General features: G+C 39.4%; 1 protein-coding gene across 1 annotated transcript; it reads left to right on the top strand.

The window, feature by feature from the left end:
- Positions 1-27,486, top strand: ZDHHC2 (zDHHC palmitoyltransferase 2). Its single transcript, XM_083458398.1, has 13 exons — positions 1-438; positions 10,730-10,756; positions 13,905-13,999; positions 16,101-16,221; positions 17,193-17,262; positions 17,629-17,661; positions 18,198-18,318; positions 19,920-20,052; positions 20,147-20,273; positions 20,386-20,478; positions 21,178-21,290; positions 21,984-22,061; positions 22,239-27,486. The coding sequence occupies exons 1-12, from the start codon at positions 237-239 to the stop codon at positions 22,022-22,024; spliced, it is 1,176 nt and encodes a 391-aa protein (XP_083314524.1). The 5' UTR covers positions 1-236; the 3' UTR covers positions 22,025-22,061; positions 22,239-27,486.
- The last annotated feature ends 233 nt before the right edge of the window (positions 27,487-27,719 follow it).

Genomic DNA, 27,719 nt, shown 5'->3' on the forward strand with positions numbered 1-27,719 from the left:
GGGGGGAGGCGGGAGGCGGCTGAGGGGAGGAGCGGCCGCCGCCGCCTCACGCCGCTCCGCCCGGAGAGGGCGGCGCAACGGGCGGCCGGGCGGCCAGGCGGGAACAGGGGGGAAGAAAGCCCTGGGACCGCGCAGGCGTCGCCGCCTCCGCCGGCGGGGATGTGCGTCGAGGGCCCCGGGCTCCCCCGACGGACCACCGAGCAGCTGAAGAGGCCGAGCGCTGAGCGGGCGGGAGAATGGGGTGCGGGAAGATGGCGGCTCCGGCAGGGCCGGCGGCTTCGTCGAGCATCTCGCTGTCCCGCAGCAGCAGCAGCAGCCGCTCTCGAGCGGGAGGCGTGAGGAGACGCTGCCAGTGGCTCATTTACTGGGTGCCGGTTCTCTTCATCGGGAGCATCGTCGCCTGGTCCTACTACGCGTACGTCGGCCAGCTCTGCTTGAGTGAGTCCCTGGAGGCGTGGGGGAGAGAGGAATGGACGGAGATAATATATTTATTCTATATATATGGCGGGGCGCGGGGGAGAAGAGAGTTTCTCCAGAGGCACCTCTGGCCAAAGCTCGCCTAACAAATGGGGCGCGGTCGCGGTTCGGATATTGGCCTCGACTCTTCTCCCGGCGAGCCTATTAGCCTTTTCTTCTTCTTCTTCGGCCTCAAGCCTTAAGCTGCGTCGTGGGTAGCATGAGGGGGGGACCTTTTTATTTTATCCCTCCTGCTTGCCTTACGCCCTCCTCCGTCCCTCGATAATAACGCGCGCGTCAGAATTTGAACTTGACTCCTTAGGGGCGTGCTGGGTTTTTTTGTGTGTGTGTGTTTTTAAACTGTTGTTTGTTGAGGTAAAACACTATTAACACGGGTTGCGCTTTCAATAGACCCGCATGTGCTTGTGTATGTGTGTGTAAACACGCGTGCACACGCGCACACGTTCACTCAGAGAGAGAGAGAGACTGTGTCGCGCGCACGCTCAGCATAAACAATCTATTGCCCCAGAGCCGACTCTCCTAAGGCAAACCGGCCGCTGACACTCAGCTGATAGGAATACCTTCCACAAGAGGAGGAAGTGGGCACTGCGGATTGGGAAACATCCTCGTTTGTGGCCGTTTGTTGGACTCTTGTTTTCACCTAATATTTTCTCCCCAAAAAAACTTTTTTCCCCTTATCTTTTTCTTTCTTTCTTTCTTTTTGAACACTTAAAATCAAGAATAGTGGTTTGGTGCTGCTCTTAATCATGATAGAAAGGCGAGCTTCCTGATAGGGCTTTTTCCTGCATGGTGTGTCTAATCTGTGTACATGATTGCAGTTCCAGGACTGATTTATGTGGTGCTCTGGGTTATGTAATGCAGAGTAACACCACTGTGATCTTGCATATGTAGGTCTGGAATGTTTTCATGGTGAACAAAACATCCTGCTTTTTGCCCTGCCTTGGGAGTGACAGCAGCAGCTAATCCGCTGCTGCTCCTACCGCAGGTTGTTGTTTACATGCTTAGCATTGCCTGGGCTGAGCCAAGTAGGATCTTTCTCTTCACAATCCCATGTGTTAAGGAAGGATAGACTTGGGGGGGGGCACATGTACACACACTCACACTCAGAGTGCCTTGGGTTCTCTAAGGATAGGCATACAGTTAACTTGTGATTTTTAGCAGGTGTTCATTGTCTAAGGGCCAAATGGTTGGGACCCTTCTGTGTCTGATTTTATAATTGTGGGTATTTTTGTTTAATGTGTATATTTACTCTAGCCCAGCACACATTGCTTATTAGAAATGAGCAGATACAAAATATAACCTACTTGGCAGGCACTGTATAGAGAATAGTAAATCTTCCTTCATCTCCTACCCCAACATTATATTTTTATGGTTCTAGTGTTAAAAAGAGATTTAGGGATTAATTGGAGTGTGATTTTTAGTAGTCTTGGCCTTTTCCTTAATCTGCTAAGAATAAAAAGGAAGGTCTCTTGAGAGATACTCTGCCTTTTGTAAATGGTGCCTCCTGGGTTAATTAAATGCTAGCATGTGCTAAGCTAGGTCCCAGTCATGCACTAAAAAAATCTTGTGCATGCTGGTTTACTATTGTGGTGGTGATGCTTATCTGCAAGATAGTAAACAACTAACAGCAGTGTACCTCCCACACAGAGTACAAGTATAATATGAATTTCTGGGAATTAAAACTGTACACCATTGCCATCTTTTCTATATGCTTTATTTTCTCCACACACACACAAATGTGCTTTGAGGATTTGGATCAAAATATGACGGTTTAATTCTGTTTTCTGCTATTGTGAATAAATTTGTGCTAGAGATAAAAATGCTCTTTATACAAGGCTATAATTGTACATCTATAACATGAAATAAAATGTCTTCCATGTTTCAGTTTCAGAACTGTAAAATAATGTTTAGTGTGCTAAAGGCTAGCTGCTGTTATTTAGTAGATTTTTTGTTGATCTTCGGCAGTTGTAGTAACTTTCTTTCTTAAACATACAGCAAATGCTTTAAAAGCTGACATCCCATGTTTAAGACTGCCTACATAGGTAGTGACCAACATTTTAAAGAAGTGTTCTACAAATAAAGTCTAAGGTAGATAGCATCACTGTTTTGGTGCATATCATACTAGTAGTCTTCAGCTTCTCAAACCTGGGGCCAATGCAGGATGCAGTTGTCAGTTTTAGTACATATGCCAATTTTTCCTTTTCTCTTTCATTCTTCCTCTGTCTTCTACTTTTTCTCTCCTCCCCCAATCTTTCCCCTCCTCTAAACAATGTAAAGAAATGAACAAGAAAAGGGTAGAGTTGCATGACCTAGTTTTGAAACACAGCCTGACCCAATGCATCTTTCGTTTATTGATGTGATTTCCCCCCTCCATTTGCATAACAGGCAGCAGTGCACTATGGGAGAGAACAACAGATTGTTTGTCTTTAACACCTGATATTCAGTGGTATACTGCCTTTGAACATGGAGGTTCCATTGGGCCAGTGGTGACCATACACTTAAATCTAACAAATAACAGGAAAATCTTTTAGTGTCCCTCATCATATGGATTCAGTTTTTTTAAAAAGCTTCCAGCATATAATGCATGAGACAGTCCTGCTTTCAAAAGTACCAGACTGTATTCTGTTCTTGGACACAGCAGGATTGCCATGGCTTGGAAGACAGGGGTTGCTACAAACATAAGCACACCCCACTTGCTCTGACTCTTCTGCAAGGCTCCTTGTCAGGCAGTGAGTGCAAAAGAGATGCTCTTTCTTTACCTTTGTGGAATATTTAGTAAGAATGAGGAAGCTCAATAGCTGCTAGAAACAATTATTGACTCCCAAACCCAGTGATAGGTTGTAGAATCCTGACGAATGGTTAATAACCATTGATAGGCTTCCCCCCTGTGATAATTGGATATTTCTCGTAAAAAAAAAAAATGGTTAGTTATAAACAGTTTTGTCTTCAAAATCTAGACTTTGTTTAAAGGCACAAATTAGCTGAAGGAAAGCACTTTTAAGTGCTTTTTGTTTCAGTGGGAAAGTTAGTGTGTGCATAACGTTAGCAGGAATGTATCCATAGTGGTTATAAATAAAGTGATTGGACTAGGAATATTAGATTTCAATATGAAATTTAATACTTCCTCACCTATTAGCTTTCGCCCTAAACATTGTGTCCTTAATCTTTGGGAAAGATAGGACAGATTCTCATGACCATTTGGACAATCATTGCTTTATCAGAGATTACTGTACACATTGATGGCTTGTGATCAAATCATAATCACATACAGGATCAGATGTTTAGCATACCATTTTGATTTTTGATGTTGTGCGCATCAACAATTTTAAGATTTTGTATCTCCCCCAGCCCTAAATACTTTCTGTATCTTTAACTGGGTGCCCCAAGAAGTTACCAAGCATTTATTTACTTACTTCATTTATATCCTACCATTCCTTCAAGGAACTCAGGGTGGTAGACTTGCTCCACACACACATTTTATCCTAACCCTGTTGGTTGGATTATAGTGACTGACCCAAAGTTACCCAGTGAGCTTAATGACTGATGGGGTATTTGAATTTCCCTAGTCCAACCTTCTAAACAGAGCCAGCAAACTGGCACCCGCTGGTGCCATGGCACCCATGATCGCCTTCAGCAGCGTCCCTGGGCAGGGGCTGCAGACTCTGCTTTCATTTTTTTAAAAAAGCCCCCATAGTAAGAAAGTTGTGAAGCAAAATGCACAGGTACCCTTTTAAGTGATCTCTGTGAAGTGAGCCAGACTGACTGATCACACCTGTCAGTGATTTTATCCAATAGGTGAATTCAGAGCTGTGACAGGTACCAGGCAGTAGGAATCCATGAGGTCCCAAAGAGCTGTTGTTTTCCCCTCCTCTTGGTCCTTGGAATCTCTGTAGTTTGCCCTTCCTTTTTCCTTAGCAACTAAGATGCATATTTCTTGTGGTGGGTTTGTGTGAGATCAGATAACTCCCAGAAATTATTTTTTGCAAATGCTACAGCACAATACATGTGGGTGGATATTAAGTAATTCCACTTCCCACAAAAAGCAAATGTGAAAACTTTGCAGATAGGCCTAGGATTGTCTCCTGTGCAGGAGCTAAAGATCAAGCACTCATTAAGAATTCACTGTATAGTTTACTTACAGTACAGTGGTGCATATGTTTATTCAGAGGTAAATATCTTTGTGTTTAATGTGACAGCCTAGGCTTTGGTTGGCATGGGGGGGGGGAACCAGGCTTATTGTGCCTTTAACAGCTGTATGATAGGCAGAAATTCAACAGATTATCAACAGATTCAACAGATTTTATAGTATGGAAATTCAATTGTAGAGAAAGTTTTGCCTACGATTTATGGTTTGCTCCCTATGTTTTGTCATACCATGCCCCCTTTGCAGCTATTTTGCGACTAGCGCCCACAGTACACTCTCAACATTATAATTGTGACCACTGAACCAAAATAGTTGGTGACCCCTGCCCTATATTAACACATTTTTTATTTGATTTGATTTATACCATAATATTTCATTGTATTGTTTAATGTTTCTAATTTAACATTATCTACCTTGATCGGTTAATTACATTACAGTATCATCAGAGTACATGGGATTTGTGCTGCCATTCTCAAGTTAATTCCTGGGGTGGGTTTTTTGTTGTCATCTTTAATTTTCTGTGCCAGATATTTTATAGCTAAAGACAAAGAGTTCTATCCTCCTCCTTGTTCTTTATTTTCTTGTAATACTTTTCAAGCCACAAGACTAGTGTGTTGTGTTGTTTGTGTCTTTATGCTCTTGTTCCCTATCTCTGAAATGCCCTGCCTCCTGATACTAGAACATTTCCATCAGTTTTGGTTTTGAAACAATGTTTAAATACATGCTTAGTCTCCCAGTTTCTACTCATTTAGTTAATTTTCCTTCATTTCATTTCCTGTTGTGTCATTCTCATATCTCTTATATTTTTGTCGATTAGATAACCCTGCAAACAGTACTGTGCTTCATTTTATTGTGCATCACTTTGTTTTGTAACTGCTTTAGAAGTTATGGTGTCATTGTTATGGAACCTTGTTCTCCTCCACCCCTGCCCTTGATGGTTTTCTGAAGGTGGCAATTACCATTCAACCTGCTACTCTTCTGGTGCTGCAATCCTGCAAATACGTACCTGAGAGAGAGCCGTCTTGCATTCAGTAGGACCTAATTCTGAGTAAGGATTCATAGGATTGTACTGTGAGTTAATATGAACAACCTAGAAGTCTAAGCAATGGTGCACGGAACACTGTGCTGAGTGCCACAGTGCACAGAAATGTTGTTTACCTTCCCACCACAGCGGTACCTATTTATCTACTCATGCTGGTATGCCTTCGAACTGCTAGGCTGGCAGGAGCTGGGACAAAGCAATGGGAGCTTACCCCATCGTGTGGATTTGAACTTCCGACCTTACGATCAGCAAGTCAAGAGGCTCATTGGTTTAGACTACAAGATGTAGTGCTGGCCACTGGCTTAGAAGGTCTTTTTAAAAAATCAGACAATTATGGAGGATAGATTTGTCTGTAGTTATTAGCTGTGAAGGCTAAATGGAACCTCCGTGTTCAGAGGCAGTATCTGAAAACCTGGGAGTTGAAGCAACAGTGGGACAGGGCTATTGCTGTTAAACTCTGTGTGAGGGCTTCCAATAAGCATTTAGTTTGTCTGATGGAAACAAAATAATGGAGTAGATGGACATTTTGTCTGATCCAGCAGGATTCTTATTGCATTCTATGCAGCTGTTACCAAAATAGTCTCTACTGCCTCATAGATATATAATTAAAACTATATGCGAGTTCAATGTGTTCTTAACTATCAGCACCACATTTGGCACATGCTGAAAGACAAATTGGCTGGGATTTTGCAAGTTGTGTATTAGAAATGGCATTAATGCTCAAGTTGCCTTCATCCAAAGCAGTCAAAAACCATTATGATATACAATGGGTGTATTTATTTAAATTGTTTAAATAAAATATAGAAATACAGTCATACCTTGGTTCTCAAACGGCCTGGTTGACAAACAAATCAGCTCCCGAACACCGAAAACCCAGAAGTAAAGTGTTCCAGTTTTTGAATGTTTTTCTGAAGCCAAACGTCTGATGAGGCTTCTGCTTGAGTGCAGGAAGCTCCTGTAGCCAGTCGGAAGCCACGCCTTGGTTTTCGAACGGTTTCGGGAGTTGAATGGACTTCTGGAACGTATTCGATTCAAGAGCCAAGGTTCCACTGTATGTATTAGATCTCTGTAATTGCTACTGGAGACTTGCCAGTACAGACAATGACTAGTTAATGTGTATCTCAAAGTTGCTTATGCACACACAGTGCTGAACCAGGAAGTGACCGAAAATGTCACAAAAAACATCAAAAAATGGGTGGAACAGGGGCATAACAGGTGGGGTGTGCTTATACGCACTCTGCTGATGCATGTGGGGGCCGGGAACAGAATCTCCATGTGAAATGGTCATCAGTCATCAGCTGTATTTGCTGTAGCTATAAGGTTAAAGAAACACCCTCTCTTCTTCTTCACCTTTTCATATTCCAATACTGAAAAAGAGCCATGTAGCACCTCAAATGCTAACAGATTTATTGTAGTAGAAGCATTCAATGAAAAACATATGCTACAGTGAATCTATTAGCATTTAAGGTGTTACAAAATGCTGCTGTTGTATTTGCTGTAATGGATTAGCACAGCCAAACCACCCCCTCTGAATTTTTATCACTCTGTCTTAATATTTTTGCAAACCATACTCTTAAGGAGCTGCACTGGAACTGCTTGTGAGGAACTGCCTCTGACACATAATTTGTACTTGCATTGCATGTACCTGCAATGCAGCCACTGATTCTATAACCTTACTTCAGGGGGGAAGACTGTAGGCCTCTGGCCAGGAATGTTGAAATAATTTTAAAGAACATCATTTTTAAAAACTGGTATTCAGTTTTAAAACTATTTTAAAACTGGTATTCAGCAGAAAGACACACAAATGAAGAATAATTATGACCGCTGGGAACAGCAGAGGATTTTTCCTGTTAATCCAGAAGCAGGGATATAGATAGTATCTTCGAGCCAAACTGGAATTTGTATTCAACTGTGTATGACTCTCCCATGCTTACCCACAATTAAGTTTGGAGAAACAACTAAGTGGGAGATTTGTTAACTCTTCCCACCTCCTCCTTCTTCCCACTCCACATTATACCCTACTCCCAGCAACTTCTGCCAGCCTAGCAGTTCGAAAGCATACCAGCGCAAGTAGATAAATAGATCCTGCTGTGACAGGAAGGTAAATGGTGTTTGTGTGCTCTGGCATTCATCACGGTCCTCCGTGCGCCAGAAGCGGTTTAGTCATGCTGGCCACATGACCCGGAAATCTGTTTGTGGACAAATGCCAGCTCCCTCAACCTAAAAAGCGAGATAAGTCCCCCACTCCATAGTCTCGTTTGACTGGACTTAATCATCCTTTCACGTTACTCCTAGCAGCTTTTATCCCTCACATAAAAAGATCGATCTTTTTTGTGTCCATGAGTACATCTAAAATCTTGAGAGAGTATCATGAATGCTGTCACAAAATGAGAACCATAGGAATACCCATTCACAAAATGACTGTCAATGACAACCAATTGCAAAAACACCCATTTCACAGAAGGCAAACTCTCTTCTCCCTCCACATAGGATAAAGAGAATCACGCAAACAAACACATACACATGCCTCAAGAGGAAATCACATAGAAACACACTCTACTACTTCCCTTCTTGTTTGGATCATTTTACTTGCACTCCCTCCAGATGCACTGTATTGGTCACTGCTGTAACAAACAAAAAACTATGTCTTCATACTTTACCTTCTTACTTGCCTGTTTTTGGTCCTTATCCAGAAAAATTCATAGAGGTAGGATGTGGTAGAGAGTGATGATCCCTTGGTCATCTCGGTATTCTTTTTAAGGTGGTGATTGCTTCCTTCCCCCTTATGAAGGGAGAAGAAAAAGTTACGAGAGCTCAGAGGCCTTATGGGCACCCTGGGAGGTCAGCATGGGGCTCAGCTGTATTCATGGGCACCATGTTAGCAATACCACAGCCCCAACAAAATGCCAAATGCATATACAGCCATTTGTCTACTTCTTTTGCCCAGGGAAACTGGTGTTATATATGGCCATGGTGGCTGGGAGCAGTCAGCCCTGTTTGAATTCCATAAGTGAAGTTAGTTGTGGCTTGGCTAACTTGTTTCATTGGTTTCAATAGAACTTAGTCATAACTATGTAGTATATGGGCTATATCCTGCCTTCCTCTCTGGGCAGTGTATTAGAGATTAAACAGAAACAAACCAGTATGTCTCAAACAGAACAGTGAAAAAGTATGGTGTATGAGACATAACACAAAACAAAGAGAACATTTTGGATGTACTCTATGCAGAAAGTAATGTGATTACAAAAAACAACAACCCACAAATGACAAGAACCTGGAGGTTAAAATTGTAATGATAATTCCTATATCACTTCTTAATTTTTTTCAAGTGGTTTTAATCTATGTATTACATTTTCTCTTTGAACAAGCATGTAAAATAGGCCACTTATTTCCATATGCCCAAAAGGAATGTAGGTTAAGAGAAAGTGACTTGGCCAAGACCACACTCAAATCCATGACATTGATGATATTTGAACCAAATATCCTCAGTGTGGGTCTTTCTTTATCCATTAGGCAGACCAGCTCACTAGATAGCTTTGCTCTTTGTGGCACATTAAAATATTGGTTGAGTCTCGCATGTAAATTTTTAAAGGAACTGTTCTTGAAAAAAGATGATGTGACAGTTAGGCAATACATTGAAAGTATTTTAATTGAAATATTTGTCACATAATTTTACTGTGACAAGTATAATTAATATTCAGTAACATCTGGTACTTAGCTATATATAGACATGAAGCATAAGCACTTTGAAGCATCATTGAGTTGAATGAAAAAGTTAAGCACATGCTTAAATATTTCCAGCTGAAATCAGTTGAACCTCAAATGCATGTGCATCCACATACATTGTAAGCACACTCAATTTACTCAGTAGATGATGTTGGACAAAGGACCTCAAGGTGCCACTCAGTCATATTTGACTTGTTTGTTTCTTTATTCAGAAGCATTTTTCTCCCACTCTTAGGCCCCAAAACTCCCAAAGTGACTCGCATAATATCAAAACCAAATGACAGTCCCTGCCCACAGGCTTACATTGTAAAACATAATGTTGTGTATCAAAAGGGATGGGGAGAGAAGAGGAACAGGTAAATTCAGGTACCAGTTTTTAAGTTACTGAGTTTGGATCCTAACAAACTTGAATGGAAGTAGTTGAAGAGCAGGAGCCAAACAGAGCTGGTCTCATAATTGGGTGGGGTGAGATCTGCTTTCCATCTTTCCCTCTGCTGCTGCCCAATGTAGTCTTTGTATCTCAAAATGCTATAATTAGTAAAACCTAAAATTGAATTACATAACCCACATTTAATTATTTTACTACCAATGCAGTTTTGATCATGAAGTGTTAAGGCTGTATACCTTTAGAAATAAATGAAATAAAATTGATGCCTGGGGGAGAAAACTACCAATAAGTCATGGTTGTGTATCACTCTATTTCAATATATAATAATTCCACTTGTAAATAAATTGTTAGTGATCATCCAAATGGCGATCCCATTTTAACCTTATAGCTAACAATAATGGGAAATTTCGGTTTCAACCCCCTAGCTGTGAGAAAAGGGCATCAAGACCCTGGGAGCCAGGAGCGCCTTTCCCTCCACCACCACTCTCAACCCCTTTGGGGGCATATCTCTGCAGACTAGCACTTTAAGAGTGCTGTCTATCTTAATACTTTCCACTCGCTTAAGAAGTCTTTCCTGTCTCAAGTTGAAACTCCTGTATCCTCTTCCACACTAGAACTTATTGAGAAGAGTACTTCTCCTTTTAATACATTTGTGGCTGTTCACCCACTCAAAGATCTAATCATCTTTTCAAGAGAGAATATCGGCCCCTGAATGTTCCCCCTTTATATTTATAAGTAAATAAATATTGTAACTGCTAGGATATTATCCGAGGGTTGGTTTGTTGGCTGGTTTTGGAATGAATGTTTAATTGATCACAGCAATTTACAAAGTAAAATATTTATATTAACTAACAAATGTACACATTGTCTCAAGAAGATGGGCATGTCTTGTTTGTGCTCAAATAATGGCAACTAATATTTTTCACTTTGTTTCTTTTTGTCTCTCTTGCAGTAACCATGACAAATATTGGAGAAAAAGGTAACTATTTATTATTACATTTATGTTTTGCTTTTCTTACAATATCTCAAAAAAAAACAGTTTATATAGAGTTCACTTAGCTTTAGCAAAGTTTTACTCCACATTTTGTGATTTACACTCTGCATTTAGATTCCTATATCTACGCATGTAATTATTTTTATTTAACTTATACCAGGATGAGCAGTTTTGAATTCAGGGCCTGCCAATAGAAGAATTACTGACAGGCCTGGAAAAAAACTTTTTCTGTGCAGTAGTAGTAAAAAAAAGGGGGGAAAGCAGTATCTGGTAGTCATCTAAAACGGATATAGAATATAAGGCAAGGAGAGAGGGAGAAGGAGAGAAGGAATGCTTATGGAGGTATGATTTTGAATCAGCTTGTGTAAGTTACTCAGTAATCAAGTTCAATATCAATGGAAGTAAAGAAGGATAAAATAGAGTTTTGGTAAAATCCTAATCAGCATTTTATTACAGTGGTACCTCAGATTAAGTACTTAAGAATGGAGGTCCATTCTTAACTTGAAACTGTTCTTAACCTGAAGCACCACTTTAGCTAATGGGGCCTCCCGCTGCTGCCGCACCACCGGAGCACGATTTCTGTTGTCATCCTGAAGCAAAGTTCTTAACCTGAAGAACTATTTCTGGGTTAGCGGAGTGTGTAACCTGAAGCGTATGTAACCTGAAGTGTATGTAACCCGAGGTACCAGTGTACTCCTTTTCTTGATATCCTGATTACTGTTTGCATGGGGGGTATTTAAGAGTGTGCCTCCCCTTCTGCACAGTCTGAAGTGGCAGAAACTGCTGCTTTATAGTAAATGTTGGAAATGTGGGCGGCTTCTTTATTTTTTTCCCCCATTTGGGGATAAAGGAATAAAAAATTTCCCCATTTGGGGGAAAAACAAACTATGCTGTGAAGCAATTATGGTTGGTAGGTCACTGCAGATGACACACAGCTCTGTTTCTGCTGTTCAACAATTACTAAGGAAGTTGTTTATGTTCCAAATTGGTGATTGGAGGCAGGAATGCACAAGATGAGCATTAACAAATTGATATTTAATCCAAATAAGACACAAGTGCTCCTGGTCAGAAGATAGACCGATTCTGGAATAGGGATTCAGCCTGTTTTGGATGGGGAAGAATATTGTTGAAAGCTTTGGCATTCACCTATAAAGTCCTAAATGGTTTAGGTGCAGGTTGACTAAAGGACTGCCTCCTTCCAGACTAGCTTGCCTCTTGCCTAAGATCTAGTGGGGAGAACCCTCTCTGTATCCTACTTATAGACGAAACATGGATGGTAGGCACCCAAGAGAGGGCCTTTGATGTGGCCACACCTAGATCTTAAAACACCTTGTCCTTTTAGGTTTGAATGCCTCCCCCCCTGAACAATTTCATCAGTTGTTGAAGACCTTTCCATTCCAGCAAGCTTTCACTGCAGGATAAGAGTCTGTGTTGGATAAGAGACTATCAGTTATTTGTCGTGCCTGTCATATCTGTATTTTATGAATGTTTTATTGTGTATATATGTAAGCTGCCTTGAGTGAGGTGTAAGCCTTGGAAAGGCTGGATATTCTTAGTAAATAAATAAATATTCTTATTTAAATAAATACAGTGGTACCTCGGTTTTCGAATATAATCTGCTCCAGAAGATCATTCGACTTCCGAAACATTCGAAAACTGAAGCATTTACTTACGGAAAACTCAATATGGAAGCCACGTGGCATGTTCGACTTCCAAAAAGCTTTTGAAAACTGAAGCAGTTACTTCCCGGTTTTTGGCGTTCGAAAACCGAAAGGTTCAACTTCCGATGCATTTGAAAATCGAGGTACCACTGTAAATAGTTATTAGAGTGAAGAGGTTCATCATATTCTTAGATCAGCGTTGCCAATCTGGATATGTCCTCACTGCCAAAAAAATCTCCCCCCTCCTATCCCTGGAGCAGTTTGGCAGTTTAAAGAAGTTTCCTTTTCAGAAAGGAAACTAATAAGATGATGAATGAATGCATCACTGTGTGAATGATCATGAGGCACTTATAAAAACAAACAAAAAATGTGGAGAACCAATCTGAAGCATGCGGGAGGGGCAATACCAGGGTTCATTTTGCTGGTGTGCACATCATTTCAGTTGCAAACCTGGGAGGAATCCAAGCTCACACTACTGCTGGAGAATCTGCTATGAGGTCTGGTTCCATATATTATATCTGTCCTCATTGCAAAGTGATATTCACTCAACCATTGCTGAAAATCAGCAGCTCAGAACCTTAATCTTGGAATCCTTAACTGGACCCTTCACTGAGCCAGTAATGTCAGTCATTGGGAAGGAATTATTTTAACTGATTCCATCAGGCTTCAGATGCAGAACTAATGAGACTTGTTCATGGCTTTGTAGTCAGCCTGATTTAAACTGTAACTGGTCTTAAGTTATGTTTTTATGACTTCTATTAGATTTTATCGATTAGTAATTACTGTAATATCATTGTGTTCGTTTTAATTATTTTAAGTGTCCACAGCAGTGGGAGCTCTCTATGGTGATGGGAACTTATCAGATGAATCAGTGAGTTAATTAATTAAATAAATAGAAATAGCCAACAGACAAGCTCATCTCTTAACACTGCATTCTTCAAGAACAGTCAGATAAATTTCCCATGGGTTAAGGGAGGATACCGGAGGACCTTAAATTGCTTGCAAGTACACCTCATCTTTCCTCCCTCTCGTACCTTGGTCTGCTCCTGTAGCTTCCAACCTTGCATGATTTTACTCATATTATAGTTGCTGTCTCCTGTGTGTCCTCCACACCTCCCCCAAATCTTCTTGGTGGGCTTGGGAAGCAGGGAGGAGAATGGGAGATAATTTCATCAAGCGAGCAGAAATGCTTGCAATGGCAAAATAATCAAAATAGTACAGTGCTAAATTGCACCCATAGTATTCTTCCTAGAAAACCTTACAAGTATGGCTGCACATTTTCTGGTAGTGCTACATAACTTCTTTAATTACCCTTATTTTATTTTATAGTTGTGCTGATGTCTCAATAGCACTGTTACCTATTGTGGACCCTTGGAAATGTTTAGCTTCATCTTGGTTGTCTGTACATTTCTCACACTATTATGCAGTTTCTGTAATTTGTTTAATGCCTTAATTATATGTCTTTGTTTTAGTGGTGTGCCTGCTTGCCTACCATCTATTTTTCACGATGTTTGTGTGGTCTTACTGGAAAACAATCTTTACATCACCAATGAATCCTTCCAAAGAAGTAAGTTATGGTGTGGTGTAAGAAAAACGTCTTTGTTAATTTTGTTTCTGGTGTATAATATCCCCATTTTTTAAGGTCTGGATCGCCAAAAGCAGCTTAGTCATGCTGGCCACATGACCCAGAAACTGTACGCCAGCTCCCTCGGCCAATAAAGCGAGATGAGCGCCATGACTGCACCTAATGGTCAGGGGTCCCTTTACCTTTTAACGCCTTGTATGAATTTGTTATCTCTAGATCCCATTCACCTGAAGGCCACCAGTTAGCAAAACATGGTCATTATTGATAGTTGCAAACATTTTACATCTGGGTGAATAAAATCACAACTAATACTACAGTGTTCTTTCATGCACTTTGGTTTGTCTGTCTGTTGTTTGAAATATTTTTACCCAGCTCTTACACAAAAAGAAAAAAGAAAAGAAAAAGGCAGTCCTTACCTTCAAGCTCACAATCCAAAAGGACTGCAAATGAAGAAAAGGACTGCGAATGAAGGAGGAAAGAAAACTGAAGCACTTGGTCTTAATTTTTTCAAGCTTAGCAACAGGACATGATAACTTAATTATGTCTCCTATTGAGACTATTTGAGGGTTGAAAAGGTTGACTTTTCAAACTGTCTCACCTGGGGTTGAGATGTGAATAATACTGAGGGAGCACTGAGAAAGTTAGGCTGCAGGCTTCCTGTTTCCAGTGCGCCAGGAATGCAGTCTCTCCCAACACACACACACACACACAGAGAGAGAGAGAGAGACTGAAATAATCAGATAATGATGAGGGAATTTCATTATCTGCATTCCTCTTCGGTTGGAATAGGAACGAGGCTCTCACCCACAGTTTGCCTGGCAGTCTGGCACTCACTTCCCCATGGAATGCAAAGGCAGGCAAAGGCACTGGGTTTTATTAAAGTTTTGCAAGTTTTATTAAAAATATCAACACAAGTGAGGATGGAAGAAATTGGAATATAATATGGAATTTAACAAAATTGGAACTGTGTGAGTGAGAGAAAGGAACTGAGAGGGAGAAAAGCTATGCTTTGAAAATATAGAGCAAAATCCTCCCTAACCTCCATTAACCACAAATGAATGTGTTCAAGATTAGGATAATTGGCCATAAATCATTGCCAGGGAGGAAAGGAGTCTATCAGCAGAGGGAATAAAAGTTTTTGGATTAACTATCTGCAGTCTGGATTCAGACCATTCTTTCTAGGCTGGAAAAATGGGAAAGACGGCTTGTTTACTGGAAGCCGAATCACGGGACGAAACAATGTAGTGACTTTTGGAAACTGTGAGATAACAGCATGACGGGAACCATCAACAGTTGCAGGAATGAAGGATACAACACCATATATGGATGGGGAAACATCATGGAAAAAACTGTTATATGCAAGAAAGAATAAGGATTACAGCTAAAGTTCCTCACTTGAAACTTTATAAATTATCTATTATATCAACACAAATAGAAATCACAAGATTGTAGCTGTTATATAAGGGATTATTATATTTGAATTTAATGGAAATTATTAAAATTTTGCAACACAGAAAAGATGTAGAAGAATGAACTCATCAACTGTAGCATGGAAGGAGCCCAGTTTAATTAAATTGTAAAATTTGACATTTGAAGAATTGGCATTAATAATTGTATTAATTGGATAAAATTGGTATTGTTATAATGAGGCTGCTATTGGAACGATACTGGAAAATCAGTAAAAAAAATTTTTTATAAAAAAAGAGAGGCTGCAATCCTAACCCCATTTACCTTAGAACAGTCTTTTCACTCGTCCTTTTCCCACAAATAAACAAAATGAATAGCATGAAGTAATTTATGATAGTTTCCAGATTATACCTGGTTTTTGGGAGGCACACACATAAAGCATAGAATTGTAGAGTTGGTAGGGACCCGGAAGATCATGTAGTCCAACCCCGTACAATGCAGGAAAATGCAGCTGTCCTGTACGGGGATTGAACCTGCAACTTTGGCTTTATCAGCACCATGGTGTAACCAACTGAGCCGTCATGCAAATCACCTGGGACATCATAACCATGTATTCAAGATGTGTAAGAGAATTTACCTATTATTGTGCTACTAATTCAGTTTCCTTTTTTTCTAGTACCACCTGACCTATGCAGATAAGGAACTGTTAGACAGAGAAACTAGAAGTGAAATCCTTCAGGAAGTGCTGAGGAGAGCAGCCAAGGACCTCCCCGTCTACACAAGAACAATGTCTGGAGGTAAACAGTTGTTAAGATTGAAGCGTTTCCACTCCTAAACTCACTGGGAAATTTTTGTTCTTGAGGGAATTCCCTTAGAAGAGATGCCTGTAAAACTCCTTTTCTCTTGTGCTTTGTATGATCAACTTAAAACAGATTGGGAGTGTCTGCAAATCCCCTTTCAACCATATCCCGCCTTTACCTGGGGGCAGATGGGAGTGGCTTGCCCAAAACATGCTCACAGGCCAAATGTGGAGGCCTGAAAGGCTGGATTTGGCCCACAGGCCAGAGGCTCCCCATTCCTGGTCCTAGATACATTTGAACACCATCTTGGTAAATCATGATAACCTCAATTCAGTTAGGGGCTTTACAAGCACAGAAGCTGTCTTTGTATGCATGCCCCTAGCTAGATGGAGAATTGTATGTGTTACTCATCAGCCTGATGTAGCAACTAGCCTGAGAATTGGTGGTAACACTGACCAGCCCATGGCAGGCTTCCTCAGTCTCAGCCCTCCAGATGGTTTTTGCCTACAACTCCCATGATCCCTAGCTAGCAGGACCAGTGGTCAGGGATGATGGGAATTGTACTCTCAAAACATCTGGAGGGCCGAGTTTGAGGAAGCCTGAGCCATGGAGAGTGTGTGTGGATTTAGTCCTGTTCCCCTTCAAGCAGCCAGTTGATATGATTGCCAGTAATCTTTCAAGCTACATGAGTGCAAAGTTAGTTTTGGGACAGTGACTAGCAGTGCAATCCTAACCATGTTTACTTAGAAGTAAGTCCTATTTAATTCAGTGGAAGTTTTTAAGGGTGGTTAGGACAGCAGGCTTAAATCAGCTCATATTTTTCACCTGTTATGGTTAGAAATATGACATTGTTAGCAAGTTAAGACATGAGAAAGAAACATAAATCCCCCCTCCTTACTGCATCAGTTTCTGGGACCAGCAGAACAGTAACGTTTATGTTAAACAGAAGTCTTTTTCTGTCTTTGCAGCAATCAGATACTGTGACAGATGCCAACTTGTAAAACCAGACCGTTGTCATCACTGCTCTGTTTGTGATAAGTAAGAACAAATATTGCAAGGCTATGTAGCATTTCTGTTATTGCTGAAGGAGTTAAGAAATGAAAATTACCTGCATGGATTACTGAATAAATTATATATACTTAAATACAGGTTTTTTCTTTTATTAATGGTTATTATTTCTTTATAAATCAGTACTTGATTATTTATTCTCTCAGTGTGGAATTCTGCTATTATTTACATGTGTGGATAGCCCGGTGATCTCACTGGGACATAACACCTGAGTAACTCATTGAAAAAATTGTATGCTTAATATTTGAGGCATTTCGTTTGGCATAGACTATTAGCTATCACCGCAAGCTTGATACTGCCGATTATATTCTATTATTGTTGTTTGTCTTTTTAAAGATGTATTTTGAAAATGGATCATCATTGCCCTTGGTAAGTAACCATGTTACTTCATCACTTTGGATAGATAATATGGGAAACAAACGCTGTTTCCTGATGATGAGGGGTGAAAAGTTTTACTCATAAAGATCTAAGGAAGTGGCATGGCGAGATCTTGTGGCAATAAATAGCACAGCATTTTGGGGGTAGTAGCCTTGCAGCAATGGTGATAACTATTGGAATGGAATCACCTGTTTTTTGCTTTTATTTTTGTTAAATAAGGTATTTGTGTGTGCTATCTTGGAGAGGAGTACCACATAGTCTACAGCTAAGGAAAATAGAAACATTTCACAAAAAAGCAGGGAATTGTTATGAAGGAGGAAAGTGACACCTGTGTTTTACATGGATATTTTTATGTTTGCAATATTCCTCAGCACCCAGTCACTACTGCTTTAAATAGAGGAATTTCATTGATAATAATGGATTAGAAAGATGGGAGGTAAATACATAGTTTGAGGCCTATGAAGAAATATAAATGAAATTTAATTATATGTCTGTATTTTCAGTGATGCAAGCTTCTTTTTCCCTAGGGTGAACAACTGTGTTGGATTTTCCAATTACAAATTTTTCCTTCTTTTCTTGGCATATTCTCTGTTATACTGCCTTTTCATTGTTGCAACCGATTTACAGTATTTTATTAAATTCTGGACAGTAAGTTTTAAAAGTATTTCATGTTTCAAATATTTAGCTCTGTAAGCATAAACATGTTGACTGCTTATATATAGGGTACAATCCTAAACACAATTACTAGGCAGTAAGGAAAGTATACCCAGCTGGACATAGTGGGAATTATTTTCAAGTGAAAAAGTATAGGATTGTTCTGCTAACTAATGTTCATATATTATCTATTTTTAGACTGTAGTGACCCACCCTGAGATCTACGGGTATAGGGCAGTATACAAGTTTAATAAGTAAATCATAATAAAATAATAATAATTTAGAAGAGTTCTACCTCAGTTTTTGTAGTCACGGTCAGTGGTTATGATTTGGTAAGGGAGAAGAAGAGTAATACGCTTAGTTACAGGTAGGTAGCCGTGTAAGAGTAATAAGCTTGTTAATGCTTTGGGGAGGAAAAACCTGTCGTTTTTATGCTAGCTGACAAAGATCAAAAGCATTTTTAAAAATGGCATATGGCCTACATTCACTGTTAAAAGCCACTCAGGTTTGATAGGGCCTTTGCCAGGTTTGATAGGGCCTTTGGTGGCAGTGACTCTCTGTCTGCCCCTTTCCTTTATCTTACCTGACAGGCAGGCTCAGCAGCAAAAAGAAAAAAAGCCAATCTAGTAGCAAGTGTAACTTCGGACACCTGCCATTTTAATTCATTGATAATGCCTCTGTTGCCCCAATGTAGCATCACTCTGGATCAATGCTATGTTGGGGCCTCAGCGGCATTTATGGGAGTTAAAATGGTGGGCCACAGCCAGGTTCAGCGCTGAGAGAAGTAAACTTTGTATAGTTGCGCTTGGGTTCCACTGAAATCTATGTTAACTGTTATTTTAGTCCAAATTAACTTAGCAAAGGAATTTAACTAAATCTGATTTACTCTGGATTCATATTCAGGCCACTGCTGAACTACCATTTGAATTTACCATTCGATGGTTGTCGAATATCAGGAATCCTGCCTGAAAATGAGAAGTTACACAGGGAAAGAATGCATTATTACTGAGGCATAGTAATTATGAGTACTGTGATAGAATACAAAAACGAAACAGTGCTTATTAACAAAATTAGCCTTACTTCCTGAGGCTGTGATTCATTAGTACCCATAGAATATTTATCATATACGGTCGTACCTTGGTTTTCGAACAGCCTAGTTCTTGAATATTTTGGCTCCCAAACATTACAAACCCGGAAGTGAGTGTTCCGGTTTTTGAACATTCTTTTGGAAGCCGAATGCCTGACAGGGCTTCTGTGGCTTCCAATCAGAAGCCACGCTTTGGAAGTTGAACGCTTTGGAAGTTGAATGGAGCTTCCTGCAGCCAATCAGAAGCCATGCTTTGGAAGTCAAACACTTTGGAAGTTGAATGGACTTCTGGAACAGGTTCCATTCAAATTCCAAGGTACGCAACTGTATCTTCCACCATTCTCCCAAAGTATTGGGGGTGGTGTATCTGGGTGTGTCCCAGTAATTCTATAAACTACTTGAATAAAATTTCCTTAGCAATTAGAGAAGTTCAACATAGGTGATAAAAGATCCTTTATTTTATTTCCAGTATAAAGCATTGACACCCCCCCCTTTCCTCTCTTTATAGAATGGCCTTCCTGATACTCAAGCCAAGTTCCATATTATGTTTTTATTCTTTGCCGCAGCCATGTTTTCTGTCAGCTTATCATCTCTCTTTGGCTATCACTGTTGGTTAGTGACCAAAAATAAATCAACATTAGGTAAGGATTCATAATTTGATTCAGTCCATATTCTGTGAACTGTGTGCACCGCTTTGAATGGGCTGAGGAATGTAACCGTCTCTTCCCTTTCCAGAGGCATTCAGAGCACCCGTTTTTCGACATGGAACGGATAAGAATGGATTTAGCTTGGGATTTGACAAAAACCTAAGACAAGTCTTTGGGGATGAGAAAAAATATTGGTTGTTGCCAGTGTTTTCCAGGTAGGTGTTGTATTGAGAGAAAACCAGTTATGTTTTGAAACCAACAATGAAAGTTGAAAGAGTTTTTAATGCTGCTCGCCTACTTACAATGTTGTTTCATTTTACTTTTCAGCCTAGGTGATGGGTGCTCCTTTCCTACCTGCCTTGTTAACCAAGATCCTGAGCAGGCTTCTACTCCTTCTGGACATAGTTCTTCAAACAAAAAGTAAGCCTATTCCTTGTCAAGTTTCCACTTACCTTGTTGTTGTTTTTTGTTTCTTGCCTGCTGCTTAGATAGTAGTCATATTAACATTTAAGTGTACATTGGCATAGAAGCACTCTCACAAGTAGCATTTGAGACATAATTAATGACCTTGTACAATCCATAATTCTTGATTGTAGATGCAGAAATGACTGTACATTCTTCTATGTGATCATTTTATACACATACATGCTCCATATTTTTACAGAGAGGAGAATGTTACTCTCTCCAGTTCCTGAGGGCAGGGATCATCTTTGTGCTGGTTTTTGTAAGCCACTCTTGAGAACATTTTCAGCAAAAGGGCAGGGTATAAAATAAATAAGTACTGCATTTAAACAAACATGGTACCCATCATGCAGCACATGAATGTTGCATTGTGACAAAGCATGGCAACCATACCATATCAACACTCTAATACCTTGGCTATTATCCTATCTCTATGAGGAGTTGCAAACCTCTAGTTTGCATCTCCTGCTGCTCCCTCTAGCACACATACATCAACAATTCAGACTAACCTGTTTAGGCACTGGAATTCATCAAATGCACCAGGAAACACAGAGCACCCAAGTTGAAATATTTATAGGAAATAGGATTCCTCACTCTAACCTGGCGGTCTTCTAACAATATTTTTGCTCCTCCTTCAACATTTTTGTCATTGAATAGTGAGAATAGTCATCATTTTCCTGCTAAACCATTACGAGACTCCCAAAGTCATCTCCTTACTGACTCTCAGTCTTGGACAGAAACCAGCGCAAGTATTGAAAATAACAAATCGGGTAAGAGATTATTGTGGGGTTTTTTATCCTGTGATGTTTTCAGGGTGACTTGCTTGCAGGCCTAGCTTTCAGTCCAGTTTGAAAACAAAATAAAATTTATGTACATATCAAAGCAGATACTATATGAGCAGTTCCTTTATAGCTAAACTCTAATTTGAAACCTGCAACTTTCTGGGCAGTGAGTGAATTAAAAGCAGGGGATGTCTGGCAACAAAACGGGGAATATATGTTGAAATAAACGTGCATGAGAATGCAGCACAGCTTGTCCTTTTAAAAAAAAGTTCCCTGAATCAGTTGGGCATTGGTATCTTTATTACACATACCTGCTCCATGGACCACAGTAGTCTTTGGATTTCTGATTTTGAGACCTGTTCATTAAGTATAGAGACCTCATACAGATGACCAAACTCCACAAGAGGCATTTATAATATTTTTGACTTCTAATATGCATGCAACTGTTTTATGTAGGCTATCTGAAGGACAATATTCTCATATTTGTCATATTTGTCAAAGCCTTGCCAAGATCTGTTCCACTGCAGACAATATCCATTGCCCATAGTATCATATATTTTAGAGAAATTAAGGGTAGTAGCAACAGATGTATGTTGAAGGGATGTAGAATTCTGCTGCTGAGGCTCTCTGGTTAAAAAAAATAGGAACCACTGCTTCAAAACATCATTTTATTTTTCAAAGGTATGACCAATCCTGCACTAACGATGGAAAATGAAACCTAGTCATGCAAGTACAAGAGAGAAATTCTGGATCTTTAAAGTAAGTTGTTCTTTTTAAAAATAAACTTTCTTGACACCTTTATAATTTAATAAATTTCTCTTTTATAATCTTCTGTAGTTCATGATCTGCATGTGATTTAGATTGTGGACACATGATAGCCGTTACATCAGAACCCTTTGTTTTTCATACTGGTGTACTTTTAATGCTTTGTTGTAGTTAAGAATTGTTGATGAGAGGATGAGGGATTCCTCGACAACATCAGCATCCATTGACCAGCTGTTCCAGTCCACTGCACCGTGGATGTGCCAGAAGATATTTCAAGATCTAATTTAGCTGTCTCTGTATCATCACTTGAAATATAAGACCCGTTACCATCTCTTACATGTATGAAAAGAATGTTTTGGGTAACACAAATTATTGTTAAAATTCAAAAGGAATGTCTTGAAGATTACACATTGGGAAAGCAGGTAGTCTTTCCTTAAGACGTACAGGACAACACCTAGTCCTTTTTAAAGGACTAGGTTAAAAGGGGGATTTTTGCATTGGCACTGATAGCTCAGGTGAGTGTAACCTATTTTCATATAACCTGAACCTGCTCTTATGGCAATTTTTGAATCTTTTAAGTTTTGCCTCTGGTTTCCACATACAAGTTATCTTTAACCATGCAAATATATTCTCAACTTTTAGCAATTGATTTGGGGAGCTTAGTAGGCTAGAATGATTGGACTATATTTTGAATCCTACCTTCAGCTGGGTTAGTCATACTTTTAAATTTAAACTAACCTCAGTTAGATAGGTTGGATAAGTTTTAGGAAAGGTTTTGTTTGATGCTAATATAATAGTCCCCCCCCCCTCCCCATTTTATACATGACTCACCTGCTTCTAGCTAGGCTACAATTTCTCATAAATCATACAGGGGAAGCAGAAGACAAACTCCATCCTCAATTTATGTGCATGTAAAACATGATTGGAGCAAAGTTTAGTGAGACTATAAATGTGTGATTGTTTACTATTCAGTTATTCAACCTTATTAGGAGTGTTTGATATTAATATTCCTTGAGACTGCTAGGCTTCAAAAGGTTAACCTACATTTTGTGCCTTTAAGAGGCTCCATTTTAACTATATGAATCTTTTCTCAGTTTGATTTAGCATCCTTAAATTGCTGCATTCCTCATCATTACCCTGATGATGTACATATAAGATGTATATTATCATGTAGAACATACTAAAATTAATTACTGTGATGACTACACTCTGGATTATGAAGCCAAGTGGGCTTGCAGAGACCCTTTTTATTTTAAATGAAACTAACAGTTGTTCAGGCTTTTGTAGGATTTGTCAGACATTTCTGAAGCCAAGAAAACTGAAGTTTCATAATACGTTTTTTATCAGTGCCTTTGCATGCACGGTATCTCAGATGAAATTATATACATTTAATGGATCACATAAAATACATTGTGCTGTTTACATAAAATAGGTGGTAATATTTAATTCCAATATGGTTTGTAGAAGTTGGTAATATTATGAGCAGAGGAAATTATACGTAACTCACAAGGGTGCATTTGTGAAATCAGTTGGGTAGTCAGATTTTTAAATTATTATAGACACAGTAGGATGCATATCTGGCTCCGTGACTTACCCTACAGCTGCAGTTGCACCAAGTAAAAATATTTTTTCAAAAGCAGGAGGACCATTAGAGCCCAGTTCCTGAGTGAATCACTGTTAATGTTTTTCTGAAACATTAAGAACGTTATTTCCTATTCTTCAAGCAACAAAGAAGACTTGGAGGATTACTTCCAAATTATTCACCCATGTAAATAAGGTTCTATTAAAGTGAAATGGTATGATGTCTCTGAAGGCCGCCCCCCCCCATCTACATTTTAATCCAAATGAGTCGTTACAGGTTCAATCACCAGAAGTGCCAGAATATGACCCTGGGATATTTGAGATCATTGTGATCTGCATTACATAGTTTTACACAGTATGTGCAGACGTGTTTTGCAGCCAATAGTTTCTATAGCATAATGTTGTATTTACTTAGTATTCAGTGTTGAAAGTGGTCATGAGAATCACAGGGACCGAATGGGAAAGACTGGTACTTTCATTGCTTCGTCATAATGCACATTGTGATGTGTATTCTGGTTATGCAGGGCTGCCTTTGATACTTTACCAGCATTCATTAAAATGTGTATAAAATGAAGGGGAAAGCTGAAATTCAGTTTTCGTGGGACACATTTATTACAGATAAAATCTATCTTATAGTATTTTTCAGTAAAATTCAGACTATCAGAGCACATTTTAAATATGGCTCACATTGCTGCATCATGGAAAGGAAGACTGATGACTGTGTCCAATTCCAGTATTTAAACATACCTCCTGGGAAAGTGGGGTTCATGCAAAAGATTGAGCCAGCCTATGATGGGTGTAAATGCATTATCATGCTGCACTTTTTCCAGCTAATTCAGATGTCACACATAATTATTAAGGTAGGAATGGCTGTTATACATCCCGACTATATTTTCTTGAATGTAAATACCAGTGCTATCTGTGAACGATGGGGCTTCACAATAAAAGCGTGTGGGATTAGGGAGTGAGCAAATAGCGGAAGTGGGTGTCATAGATAGTAAGTGGTGATGTAGGTATGGCTACTGCAGAATTTTAGAGGAGCTCTATGACTTCCTGTTTCTGGAAATGCAAATTTCAAATTCCTTCATAAATTAAAGTACGGGAGAAAGGAATCTTTTCGCACTCCACCTCTACCTGCATGGCTAAAACACCAATTAACTGAAAACTAGGACTCTCACTTTAATTAAAGACATTTTGGTCAATTTAATCTGCTGAGTAAATTTGCATAAACTTTTACACAGGTAAAAACAATAATTTTGAAGGAACAAATATACTTTTGTTTTTAGATGAACTATTCCCTCCAATGTATAATGGAAGGAAAATGTCTCTTAAGAAGCTGCTTGCTGTCTTAAGTCTGTAGAAGTAATTATGTTTTCAAATGTCTGTTTTTAAAGCTGCTACCCTATTTAGCAGAGTACACAATTTTAGGTGATTAAAATGTTTGAGTGCTTTGATTACATGATCAATCATTGCAGCCCTATTAAAACATTTTGGTTATGTGCCAAGGATTCAAAATACTCCTTTTAAATGGTTTCATAGTTCAGATTCCATTACAGCACATAGGGAGTAACACGTCACTATATGAAACAAAATATTAATACACCCATTAGGAACTACTTGGTCAGCCTATGTATTAAATTCTTTCCTTCAGAATTAATAGTTCTTATTTAATGTGTAAAACAGTATGTATTTCGCATATGCCACTATTATATGGAATGCAAAGTACTAGTAGATATGCTTCTAGTACATACAAATATATATGCCTACAAAGCTAGTAGTACTATGATTGTGCTATACTTTGCTTTTACACAATTGCTGGCTTATCCCATCAGCCCCTTTTTCATGTGAAGATTTTTTTTCATCCCCAAATGCATTTACATTTTAATAACCCCCCCCCCCCCTGTATGTGCTGGACACAAAAAATTCTAATCTTCCCAAAGCATGGGTGATTGCTGTTTAGCAGGTGATCTGTCACCTCGCCTGTTAATGTCACCTCTAGGAGCACTGGGAGTACTTGTGCAAACTTTTTTTTAAAAAAAATCAGACTGATCTGTAAAGTAAAGCCATGTCCTATGCATCCAGGGCACAAAGGAAAGTGAGCTGAGACACGACGCAGGGAGTACTTGACTCTAGCTTACAATAAATTTTACGAGTGTGCTTTTTCACCTTTATGAAGCTGGCAAAGGAGGGACAGTGTGACCCATCCATGTTCAGTTAGCAAATATTATTTATTTTTGCAGGCTTGTAACTTTCAGGCTATTTCACAAAGGTAAAAGTAAATGGGACTAATTAAGAGTGTGCACTGCCTAATCCTTTGCTAGCTTCCACCTTTACATTTTGAACACGCCTGTCAAGATAATGTTTAAATCTTCTCCCCACCTCAAATCTCATCTAACCTAATCCTTTATGGACTAAAAGGTTTGGCAGAACTGCAAAACTCACACAGGTCATCCAAGACAACAGACAATACAAAATGTACAAGCTGAGAGTAAAGCTAAATAATGCTATAGATTACTGTGTTTTGTTTTTTTCAAATTGGTGACAATGTACTAATTTTGAAAATACGGCTTTTTGAAAGTCCTATATAATTTGCTAAAATTCTGACCTAAGGCCAGAAATGTTTTTTACTGCTTTAATAGAGGATGCACTGTTACAATGGCTTTTAAGATGGAGAGTTCTAGGTTCAGTTATTTGTTTTCATAGATTACAACCTGCATTATCCCCAGCCAACATTGCCAATGGTTAGGGATGATGGAGGTGTGGTCCAGTGAATATCTGAAGGGGTACAGCTCTCCCATACCTGCCAAAGAAGAAACTTCATGTGAATTTTAGGAAATAATTTGTGGGTAGAATTTGTTCCTACTCCTCCTCAGTGTTTTAACCAGTGCCAAGACCACTGCTTCAGAGACTTACTGTTATTTAATGCACCAGAAACTGTAACGATTGGGACTCCTTCAATTCGCAACATAGGAAAACTATTTAAAAACTTGAGAGGATTTTGTTCTGGTGTTAAACTAAAGTAAGAGCTGTAACATTGCAAAAAAACAAAAACACCCTTTTCTTCCCCAAATCTACAAGCCAGATGCAATTAAAGAATGAGACCTGTCACTGAAGACACTATACACAGCTCACAACCTATTCTGTATTGAAGGGGGGAAACATTTGGGTGTGAAAGCTCCTTGTCAGTACTGTACATCTCAACATTCCAAAAACAGCACTTGTATAACTTTGTTACCCAGTTGAATGAAAGTGGGCAATGATGGAACCCAGAATATATCTGTATAGTTAACTCCAGTGATTCACTGGTTACTCTATAGTTAAATTACTTTACATGACTATCAGGTGAATGTTTGTTTATAAAATGGCCAGGTGAAAAAAACCATTGTACAGTGTGACTGTTACAAATTAGCCTTTTGGACTACTCAGGGTACTGCGATTGGACAAACTTTACTTCACCTCTGAAAGGAATCAGTTTTTGAGGACACAGATGACATTACTCTGTAGGTATGCTCTGCTGGTGATTTGTTTGCTCCTCTTCCTGCTTTACTTCTTCAGTGATACTGTCAAGACTTTTGAAGCAGAATGAGGAGTCCTAGCTTCCAAAATGCTCTGCTCCAGAACTGCTTTTAACTGGGTCATCCCTGTAATGAAAACACATTCCCAATGCTTGCCTGAGTACATGTTTGCTACGAAGCAACAGTGTACATATAACTACCAGTCTTGCAAAGAAGAGCTTCTTGCATTGCTTTTGTTTGTACTCTGTAAAGCAGTATTATGTATTTTTGTATCATATCTTGCTGCTGGGGAAAATAAGAATAAAAGAGACAAATGACAAGAATTCTGCCTTTGAATTTGAGAACTGGAAAGGGCCATGAAAATGTTTTACTAACATGGCTAGCACGCAAAACATGCACCATTCACAGCTGGTGCAAGTTTTATCAACTGTTACCAAATACGATTTTCCCCACTGCCCAACAGAGACTTTGGCCAGCCTACTGCTGGCATTTGGTCACCAAATGGGTATCCCATAAGGGAATGCAGGCCTTGACCTCAAGCAGGTTGCCCACAACT

This window comes from Podarcis tiliguerta (genome assembly GCF_965153285.1).
Source record: "Podarcis tiliguerta genome assembly, chromosome: 9".
NCBI classification, from domain to species: domain Eukaryota; kingdom Metazoa; phylum Chordata; class Lepidosauria; order Squamata; family Lacertidae; genus Podarcis; species Podarcis tiliguerta.